The following is an 11645-nucleotide window of genomic DNA, read 5'->3' as shown; positions in this document are numbered from 1 at the left end:
TTAAAATTTCTAAATATATATCAGCTAAACGTAAACATATTTAAGAATGATAAGCTTCATACCCAAGTTCACTTAAAATAGGAAATTGTGGTGGTTTGTAGGTTGGAATATAAGCTGTATTTTGCCCTGAAAATCATGGAAATTTAGGAAGGTTTTGATAAAATCTTGTAAGATTTTTTGTAAATTCAAGTTATAGCTGTCAAACTTCAAAGTTTTGAGTGCGTGAGAAGCTTTTGATAGTGTTGAATATATTTCCACCATCAAAAACATGAGTGTTGAATATATTTCCACCATCAAAAACATGATTCTAACACTGCTATTGCAAGTTTTTTTGAATTTTTTTTTTGCATGTATTCCAGCGACTTTTGACTATCCAGGCAACGAGAAAGCCTTATAGATATTTGAAGGGGAAGAGGAAGGGGAGAAAGCCTTATAAATATTTGAAGGGACCCCTGTTTTTGGTCAGTTTTATCTGCACAGTAAGGAGGTTTCAGTAACTAGTATGGCTGGTTGAGTATTGATTTCATCTGTTTGTATGCACTGTGTTGCCATAGGTTTTTCTTTATTTGTTTCTGTATTAATGGGTAATAACAATGACATTTAGGCAGTGGTTTGGGGGTATGGGTTGACATTTTACAAATGTAGGAATGAGTGGAGTAGTCTACCTAGTGGAGGAATTGTGATCTACTTGCAGATCTGACAAATTAAAAACAGAGAATAACAGAACAGACCACAGACAAAAACTAGAATAACACAGGTCTGCAAACAATATCACTAACTTTATTATGAAGAAGAGATGAGCATTTTATAAACAATGCAATCATTCTCTTTATTACAGAAGATAAAATCAAACTGCATAATTAGATAAAGCCAATAATCCTTTTTCCTAGTTTTTTTAGATGTTTCCCTCTTTTCTATGCTTGGATGTTTTCAATGAAATAGTAAGCTTTTTCTTGGTTGCCCAATCAGTGAGATGTTGCTGATTTTTGTGTTCTTTCTGGTTGCCCAATTCCTCCCTGTTTAGATCAGGAAGCGTCCCCGCTTCCTCCACCAACTGAGGGAAATTGCGTTGCAATGTTTCTGCATTGATCCATTTTGCCTGTGCACGTGGATCTGTCAGGATATCTGTAGCTCTTTCCAGAACAGCTTTTAGAACCACCGATGCCCCATCACCAGTAGAACTTCCAAGAGGACGAAGTGGTGGTTGCTCGGAAGAACAAACTACTGCTGTCAAACAAGCAATAAGGGCATCTAAATCCATGTTGAAAACACACAGAGCCACAGTCTTAGCAAGCCCAACTGTAGCACTGGGATCTGGAGTTAAGCTACCAAACAAAAAACGCAAATGACGAAAAACTGCCATGGAGACAATTCGTGCAAGTTCACTTCCAGGTGTGAGAAGCTGAAGGTATTTTGATATAAGTTTTCTCCCTTTGGGAAGAGAAACCAGGCGTAGAAAAACAAGGTCATCTTTTGGAGCCAACCCAATTGGATGGCCACCCTCTGCTCCAAGAGGATCAACTAAGTGCAGAGAAGCTGCTAATCCTTCCAACAGAATCTGCCGCCTTCTTTTTAATTGGGCCCCACCATCTTGTAGTTGAGATACTTGCAAAAACCGATCAATATCATCCACATCAAGAAGAAGGCACAGCCCATCCTCAATAACAATCCTTGCAGCCAGCATTGGTTCCTGTTCAAGGGGTCTCTCAGTGGCCTTGGGTTCATTTACATTATCACCTGTGGCATTTGGTGTTGAAGGAGCGTCCACTTCCAGAAGTGGACGAGGCCTGCGAATAGAAGAAAATGGCACTCTTCCCAGTGCCTCTACCTGAAGATAAGCATGTGGCTCTGCTACAGCTTTTGTTCGCGGTGGCAATTCACGTAGAGAAGATGGTGCAAACTGACTTTTTCCTCGAGAACCAGTAGCATTCTTTGCTTGCACAGCCTGATGATAATAATCATCAACATAGGGATCACTGGTGTGAGTTGCAGCAAGCTGCATGCGAACAATGCTCTCGATTTCTTCTGCAGACATATACTTTGATCGGAACTGTGGCCAGCCATTATTAGACCTACCTGACTGGCTGTGCGTATCTGAATTCTGTTGGCTATTACGCTGATTTTGCTTTCCACGTTGTTGAGACTTACTACGCTGATCCCTAAAATCCCCACCCAAAAATGCCTCATTGTATCTGTGCATGGCAGGTGGAGGATGTGAATTGAATACTTGTTGAGTTGGCACAGGAGGAAAATGAGGAACACCACTCTGCATTGCCTGAAATCTTTGCTGCTGCAGCAATGCCTGTGCTTGTGCAGGCAACATAGCATTGGGTTGGGGCATTTGCTGATGCATCATATTAGTCATAATCCCCGATGGCCCTCCTGGTCGCATATTAGATTGATTCAACCAGTGGCCTTGCTGAGGCCGTGTACCCATTACATGACCTGAAGAGTTGTATTGAGGCATCCCTCCTCCATATTGGATCACAGAAGGCAGAATTCCTCCATATTGGATCACAGAAGGCAGAAGGTTTTTAACAGTGGCTTTATTAAGGGTTCGATAGTCTGTCACGAGGCGCCATTCAGAAGTATCTTTTTTGGGAATACTAAAAGCTAGAGATGCATATGGCGAGGATGACGTCTGAATATGACCGGATGTCAACAATTCTTCAATTTGGCGTTCTATCTCAGTTGCCTCTCGAGGAGCAAGGCGATAAGATGGGGCATTGGGTAAGGAAGCGCCAGGAACAAGATCAATGTGGTGTTCAACAGAGCGTGCTGGAGGCAGCCCTGTGGGTTGGGTGAAGACAGCTGCAGATTCATGGAGTAGAGGAGCCATTGAAGGAGGGACTGGATTGGTGAGGTTCTCTGGCTTGACAGGGCGAACCAAGCACAAAGAAACATCTTGGTTTAAATTGACTCTTATAATGGGAGCTTTGCCAATGGAAGGTTGGGTTGATGTGCTAGCTGAGGATGTGAGCACATAGGTGCGCCCATCGTGCTGCAAGTGGTATTGGTGATCTGTAGCATGATAAACAGCATGTCGAGCCTCTTGGTATGGAATTCCTAGCAATAAATCAGCACAATCTAGAGGAGAAACATCACATATCACAGTATCACGAAAAGGCCCAATAGCAAAGGTGACAGCACAACATTGTGAGATGGTAAGACGAGGACCGTCCTTTCTGACCCAACCGAGCTGATACGGGTGGGGGTGAGGAGTGGTGGGAAGGCAAAGGCGTTCAACTAAGTCTTGTGACACAAGATTCTTTTGACTCCCATTGTCAAGAATAAGCGTGGCCAACTCATGTTTGATTTGACAATTATGGGTAAACAAAGGCGTAACAGAGGTGTTTGTTGCATTAGCAGTCATGAGGATGAGAGAGGGGTCCACTTCTGTCGGATTTTCGAGAGAAATAGCTGGAAGTGGGGTAGTGGCCTTTGGTTGTTCGACCTCTGTAAAAAGAGTTTTCTGGGGGCGGAGATTTTTCAATACTCGACAATCTGCAGAAGCATGTGAGTTGGTCTTGTGAAATGTGCACCAGGGGGTGCGGTGAGGTGTGGGGGATGAGGCAGAGGCGACATTAGAAGAATCAAAGGAAGATGGACCATTTCTGGTCTCTGGATATCGGATTCGAGTACCCACTTTGCGTTCCACCGCCAGGGCCCGAATAAAGGCCTTGTCTAATGAAGCACTATCAAACAATTCAACTTCACGACGAAGAAGCATTAGCAAACCAGAATTAAATTTGATAATTAGTACCTCGTCTGGATCGGATATATGGAGTTGAATGCGCAACTTGCAGAAGACATCAATGTAGGCTTGCACTGATTGATTGGGTAGTTGTCGAAGCTGCAACCATTTGGCAAGGAGATTTTGTATATATCCTGGAGGATAGAAGCGTTCACGTAAGGCCTCGCAAAAGAGATTCCAAGATGTGCTAGGCTGGTTCGCGGCTTGTTCTCCAAGTTCCACAACCAAGGACATATTCTCAAGATGAGTATCCCACCATGTTTGTGCTAGGCCTTCCAATTGTAGACTGGCGATCTGAAGTTTCATCTCCTCCTCCATTGTTGGACAGGTTCTAAAATAGTTGGAGAGGCTGCGGATCCAAGAATCAACAGCCTCACCATTCATTTGCCCTGAGAATTTGGGCAGTTGAAAGCGTGTATCAAGCTGCATTTGCCCTGGAGGGCGTTGTTGTTGTTGCAGCGTAATTAGCTCTTGAAGAGCCCTAGCTAAATCATTCACTGGAGAGTGCATGATTGGAGTGAAATGTATGACCCTTAAAAAAAAAAAATCTTCGAACAGGTGGATGGCTTCCAAGAACTTACGCTCTGATACCAATTGATCTACTTGCAGATCTGACAAATTAAAAACAGAGAATAACAGAACAGACCACAGACAAAAACTAGAATAACACAGGTCTGCAAACAATATCACTAACTTTATTATGAAGAAGAGATGAGCATTTTATAAACAATGCAATCATTCTCTTTATTACAGAAGATAAAATCAAACTGCATAATTAGATAAAGCCAATAATCCTTTTTCCTAGTTTTTTTAGATGTTTCCCTCTTTTCTATGCTTGGATGTTTTCAATGAAATAGTAAGCTTTTTCTTGGTTGCCCAATCAGTGAGATGTTGCTGATTTTTGTGTTCTTTCTGGTTGCCCAAATTGCCCGGTTTCCGTTGCTGCTCGGAAAATTGTCCGGCTCCAGCGGTTGGCAATCCTTCCTAGCTCCGCCACCCTCCGTTCACCGCTCTGCATTAATCCCTGACAGATCCAATCAGAGCCACCCTCCACCGCTCTGCATTAATTTCTGACAGATCCGATCAGAGCTGGTTTGACAGAATTGCCGCTGCAGAAAGTTAATGCAATTTCCAATTCGAAATGGAAGAATTGGGAAACCGCGGGCTGCTCCCCAACCAACTCGACTCAGCCCCTGCAGCTCACTCACCTTCCTCCTTGACTCGGCGCCTGCAGCTCACCACAAAACTCCGGCCCAGGCAATTCCTCCGCTCTGCAGCGCACCACCCAGGTACAATTCGGTTAAAATTCCAAGTCAATTTCAATTGGGTAGAATCCTCGAACAATTTCAATGAGGATGATTATTATTCAGAAGCTGTTAGGGAAACTTCTGTGACACCTCCGACTCTGTTAACTTCACTGATTGAGACATGCACCATTTCTGTGGGAGCCTTTTCAAAAAGTATTGCGGTAATGTCTCGTGGCTTATCAAAAATGGGTTTATCCTTGTCGTCCACTCCCTTTTCCAAAGAAAGCTCAAATAACCTTTCAGCAACCATTGGTGTTTGTAGAGAGTCGCATTGTTCAGACGCTGGAATTTGCATTTTATTTGTTTCCCCCAGGTGGCTCTTTGGTACACTGACAGATCTCTTTGTCCATTGTATTTTTGTCATTTTGTTTGCATGTTTCTTCCATCTATCTTCAATTTGACCATTAGAAACCACTGCACTGCAAAGACATCAGATATATTCAACAATTATTTACCTGCTCCAAAAAATATAGAAATACTTTGTGTGTGTCTATCAATACTTTGTTCACCAAATTGATTTAAACTCGCCCAGGGTATATTTTAATTTGAACCCAAGATAATTTGCAAGCAATTTCCACAGAGAAAGAGAGAGAACCTCGACAAATTCTCCTGCAGGCAAAAGTGCACGACATGCTTCCCTATCCCTTTTGTAGGGAGATATTAAGCTAGCAATGCATATAAGATCAGCATCCACAAAAAGCTTTGCCACCTCACCTAAATATTCAATTCTCTAAAATACTGCTTTCAAGCATTTTATTGTTAAGAGCAGAACTGAAAAAATATACTAAGAAGTTTAAGGAAATGGTATAAACTGCATCTCAGTTGTGTTAAGAAAGGTTGTAGTATGACTATGAATAGCCCGTGACTACCTAATGCATTAATCATCTAAAAGGCCTTACCAACACGACGTATATTCTCTGCACGGTCTTCTGCACTGAAGCCAAGATTCTTGTTAAGGCCATGCCTTATATTATCACCATCAAGAACATAAGTGAGCTTTCCTCTAGTGTGCAATATACGACTGATTGCGCAAGCCAGTGTACTTTTGCCTGCATTGTTGCTCTATTACTTCAAATAATGTTCAATGAACAATTATTGAATGTACATTAAAAAGGCTATGAAGCATGCTCCATTTATAAAATAAAATCTAAGAAAAAAAACAAGCAAATTTTGCACTAAGGGCAGACCTGAGCCACTCAGACCAGTAATCCAAATAACGCAGCCTCGCTGCCCAAGTAGCTTCTGCCTTTCTTCCCTGCTCACCAAGCATTCTTGCCATACAATATTTGTTGCTTTTTCTGCATTTGAGAGTGAGGGGAGGACTGTACCTGAGCATATAGGAAAGAATAAGATTCAACAATACCATTAAAAACTGCAGTTATACAGGAATTAAAAAGGGCAATACTTGCACTGTAAAATTTAATTATCCGAAGTCTCTCGGTTCCTTCATACTGTTATAACAATTTTATATGTAAATACTATATTATTTTGTAAACATTTCCTTTCCCTGAGGCCAGAGTGGAGATTAGTCCATTATGAGCTTTTAAATAAAGAGACTGAGAACTTTGTTGGGTTTAAACTTCAAATTTGAAGAAATACATATCTTTTCAGGACAGCGGGAGAAAAAAATCATGAAACAAACTAGGTGATGCAAACACTACACATTCATTGACAACTAGGATCATGGTATTCCCTTTAAACATCACTGTATTTATTTAGATTTACATCTTTTGCAATGCCTGGAACACCACAACTTCAATGTATGCATGAAAAGTTGTGTGTTTACAGTCAAGATACAGTTGGAATTGATATCATCTGTCAGTGAGAAGTGGCACTTAGACACCAAATTTGCAACACAAGGGTATTACTATTTCCTAACAAATCCCCTGTGCAACTGGGGCAAAGAATAGCTCCCTGCTGCATTGGCAAGTCTCTAAAACCTACTTCGTGCACACGTGTTTCTGTCCTTCAACCCACGTTCGGATTATCATTATATTCAAGATATGCAAAGGGATAAACAGCAGCAATACACCTGCACCCATAGCATGGGAATTCTGTGCTGATATCACATGATATTATAGCTGCGATGAAAAGCAGAGGAGTTGAAGGCTGTAACAAAAGTGACCTCGAAAATCATCGAGGTCACAGCTACTGCCCCAGAGTACTAATGCTGTTGACATTGAGGTCTGCTTTACAGATGCAACTGATAAAACTAGGCAAGAATTGACATCTTGATCCATGGAGAACAAAATCACTTCTAATCATAAATAGTCAATACCTGGATTGGAGGACTGGCTTGAAGGCAGATCATGCACGACATATTGTGGATCCATGGGGCCTTTCCCTCCTCCAGCTTTCACCTACTTCTCTGTAAAAATCTCCATTATGTTTAATCCCATCATTAAACATCATCATAAACTCAGAAGAATTAGCATTTGCCATTTTAGTACTGGAAAAAATGGAACTTGGTACTTTTGCACTTGCCAATGAAGTGCAACGCACAGTTCCTCTAAAGTTATCTGTAATTTTCACCCTTCTATACCCAATCTGTTTATTTCTCAAATTTTGAAAATTGGCATTAGACGCTTTTCAGGATTCACCAATAGTTGAATGAGGAATTGCTATCTCCGAGGGAACCAAACCAACTGTCTGCATCCTTTAACGCAGATCTGCTAGGGATTAACCCTCCAGCCTATTTACTAGTAGTCTCTTGTTATCAATTGTGCAGCTCTGAACCTCCTATATCTCAATCCGGGTCTCCAGATCCCGCGGTTTTGCAGCTAGAACATACCAGTTTTGATCAATCTATGACCCAGGATTTGGGTAATGGGGTTTGCCTCGTTTTAGATTTTAAATAACTCAGAATGTAGTTATTGAGTGCCAAATATAAATCAAATTTGAAAGGGTGAATTGAGAATTAATTTGAAATGGAGAATATAAAGAGAGGCTCCCAAGGTGAAAAGGAAAATGATGTGTCCCAGACTCTAGTTCCCTACATTCTCATGCAATGGGGATGAAAGGTATTGATAACTGTTTGGGAAAGCTGGGCAAGAATAGCATTCTTACAACAATGTGGGTGGCATGCTCTGATCACAATATATTACTCTCTGTTTCTCTCACACACAGAATCAGTCTCTCCCTGTCAGAAACTCACCGACAGAGATGGAACTTATTTTATCTGGCTGATGAGTTTTTTCTTTTTCAGAAGTAGAAGGTAGTACCTGAGACATTAGAAGATTCAGAACCGGAATCCTCATTGGAGGGTAAATGATTTTGGTGAGAATGCTTTAGCAGTATTAAAGCTTTCACATCCAATGAAATTTATGTTGGACCCTAAAACTACAGAGAGGAAGTAATGTGAAGAAAAAATCAGAGAGTTTCTGCACCAAATCCTTAATGATTGAAACTGTGCATTCTACATGTAGGGGACCTTAAACATCCTTATTGATCAAGTCTTCGTCTAAATTTGTTTTTCAACTTTGATTCTAAGAGAAGAGGTCCTATAGACCAAGGGGGTCTCAACAGACCTCAAAGAACCAAGCAATAAACCAATAAACAAACATATTGTCAAATGCATATCAAATCCTTGGACAAATACCTCTGCAATCTAGAAATCAACAGTAACAAGAGAGATAAGACAGAAGGAAGCATAAACTATTCCAACAACACTTCTCTAAAAAGAGAAATTGAAGGCTTCCAAGATGCTTACACTGGTGTAGGTTGAGACGTGGTGTGAAAACATCCCAGTTGAAGAAGCCTTATACTCTGCACTAGGCTTCTTAGACCCCACATTGTCAAGTAGAAGGTTGCAGGAGCTCACTTGTGCAAATCAGCATATCAAAACATCCATGAAACTTGCTCAAAACACTTGAAAACAAGGTCTGAAAATCAGATCATAATAACAAAATTTAGGATAGTAATGACGCAAGTCCTTTTTATAACAATATGAAGATAGTGTACAATACGTTAGCATTGCAAAAGATGGTGCACCAAGTCTTCCTGCTTTATCTCAGGCAAGAACTTCTCCAAAGCTTCCCAAGCACTGCCCAGAGCAATCACACTCTCTGCAAACTCTAACAAGCAACAATGCTTACCAAGGCATCCCACCAAGCTATACTGATTTTTCCATAACCTCAACAACGAGCTAGCATCACATGAACTGTCCAACCCTTAGTTTAGATCCGCACTTGCATCTCACAAGCTTTACTCTTCACTTGCGGCACTCTCACAAGCACTTCCCTATTACATGAGTAAATAATTGTTCTTCTGAGATCCTTCAATAGCCAGCATCACACCATCACATCTCTAAGATGCAATACAAGTGATAACAAAGACAATCTCCTCCCTTTATATATACTGAGGTGAGAGAGGCTAACAATAAAACATGGACTAAGTCCACAAGCAACACTATTGCTAAGTCAACAACATTGCTCTAGTGGAGAGCTGCTTTAAGCATGAATGCCACAGGGCACAATAGGGTTTCTACCATAGATGAAGATCTTCATCTAATCTTGATACAGTTAACGAAACAATTATTTTGAAATCATCTTGATTATTTTGTGGAACAGTATAGGTGTGTGCCAAAATTGGTCAATTTTCCCTAATTATTTCCCAATTATTGCTGATTTAATCTTTTCAGGACTTTTTGTCCATTATCTCAGAGTTGATGGATTACCCGCACTAATGTTCAAAGAAATTCGAAAGATCAAGTTTTGTTCTGGCTTTGGGTAGCTGATGAAATAATGATGATCTAGACACTAAATTCACCGGTAAATGAGACTTCTTCGTTTGTGAACTAAAGATTAGTATAATAATTTGAATCATATAATCATATAACAATTTGATTAAATACTTTTAGATAATGGTATTTAATAACTATAATTAGGTACAGTATTTGAATCATATAATCATATAACAATTAGGTCCAACCATTCTTCTCCAGTTCACCCATCTAGTTGAAGAAGCCTTATACTCTGCACTAGGCCTCTCAGACCCCACATTGTCAAGTAGAGGGTTGCAGGAGCTCACCTGTGGAAACAAACAAACCAACACCGCAAACACAACTGAAGTTCACTCCAAAATTGCACTGAAATGACTTGTGATTACATAATTATATACATGAAACAATATCCTTGGATGAAGTTTTGACTAAGCTAACTTGTGATATAAAGGATTTATTTTCATGTTCTCTCTGTAGCTAGAGAGGCAGGGGATGTGTCCTTATTTCGTCGTGATAATGCAATTTTTACAAAGGAAAGCATTGAAGAAGAGGAAATTCATATTCTGGTATGTGGAGAAGATGAAGCATGTAGCATTACTCATGCTATCCCTAAAGAACAACTGTATGGAGGATATTCTAGGGAGAATTCTGAAATAATTCAAGAAGATTTTTCTGATTTGGAAGGACAGGTTTTCGTTTCAAATCCAAGCAATTTGCTTTCTTGCTTCCTGGAGTTGGTAACTTTTCTTCCCCCCCTTGAAAACCACTACTTTTTCTGCTTATGCTAAAGTGGAGATAAATTGGAATATAGTTGAAGATGGTGACTGCAATGTTCCTGAAACTATTTAACACATTTCCTAGGATTCAAGGAAAGTAGCACTAAAATTTCTAGCCAACGCAGGAATATGTGTGTGTATCCTCAGGAATCCCAAAATTCAAGGAAAGTAATAGCAAAAAAAATAGAACTTCCGTAAATTACATACCTTGAATGTATCTACAGGCATGGTAGAAACTTGATCAAACCAAACTATACCCTTCTTCGAGCTTGTCAAGGAAAGCCTAGCATAATGATCTGTTGCTGTAGCTTTTAAAATGAACTCCTTTTTGGTCCAGTCTTGAATTTCAAAACTGCTAGCGCTGGAAAAACATATGCATCCTCAATACAAGAACAAGTCTAATAATACTTCTGGCTCAATCATGTGAATTAATTTAGTGTCTCTTCACAGCTGCAAATCTTACTCTTATTGTTTAACTGTATAAGTAGAATAACCAAATATTTTGGTATGAAATTGACTTACATGATACTTGAAGCAGCCAAAATGTTGAGTCCATCTGAAGATGTGAAAGAAATTGAAAGATTAACTGGCCCAGTAGACCTTACCCACAAAACAACATGATAGGATTCACCCTCTTCAATATTCTGCAAATACAATAAACTCCTGAGTATATACCATAAAATAGATGTTATCAGCTTATCAAAACTGGCACAAATTCTAAAGGAAACTGCTGATAGTGCAATTGTAAATCTACATATCAAGAAAATAGTTGACAAGATACTTTCATAAAACCAAAAGGAGGGTGCCACTGGAACTAACAAAAATGGAGGGATGCTTGAAATGATTTTTCTGATAACAAGGCTCTCATGAGCTGCGACCTTTGCTCAAATTGTTACCTCCCAAACCTGCACATGTTGTGGCAAAGCAGTAAAACACAAATGCAACCCTGGTGGAACAACAGCCTTCTTCTCACTTTAGGTGGTCTCTCCTCCGAGACAAGGTGCATAACCCTACGGTAGCCTAATCCAATCAAATGGTAATCAAAATGAATAGAGGATGAGGCTTAGGACAACAAATCTGAATGTTGA

The 11645-nt window shown here is 40.1% G+C and overlaps 1 protein-coding gene and 1 pseudogene across 2 annotated transcripts; both read right to left on the bottom strand.

The window, feature by feature from the left end:
- Positions 1–757: 757 nt before the first annotated feature.
- Positions 758–4302, bottom strand: LOC149149560 (uncharacterized). Its single transcript, XM_089440694.1, has one exon. It carries the CDS (start codon positions 4262–4264, stop codon positions 896–898), a length of 3369 nt encoding a protein of 1122 aa, XP_089296820.1. The 5' UTR covers positions 4265–4302; the 3' UTR covers positions 758–895.
- Positions 4303–5499: 1197 nt separating this feature from the next.
- LOC149149559 (uncharacterized) lies at positions 5500–8328 on the bottom strand (annotated as a pseudogene). Its single transcript, XR_016262457.1, has 4 exons — positions 7340–8328; positions 6249–6389; positions 5961–6110; positions 5500–5775 (listed from the first exon to the last, which is right to left on the bottom strand). The product of XR_016262457.1 is annotated as an uncharacterized LOC149149559 (transcript).
- Positions 8329–11645: the final 3317 nt, after the last annotated feature.

Source organism: Pinus tabuliformis, chromosome 9 (genome assembly GCF_031772625.1).
Source record: "Pinus tabuliformis cultivar Carrire ecotype Pingquan chromosome 9, CPIR1, whole genome shotgun sequence".
Lineage (NCBI taxonomy): Eukaryota > Viridiplantae > Streptophyta > Pinopsida > Pinales > Pinaceae > Pinus > Pinus tabuliformis.
Note: the sequence above shows the minus strand (reverse complement) of the source record. Positions and strands in the feature narration are given on the sequence as shown.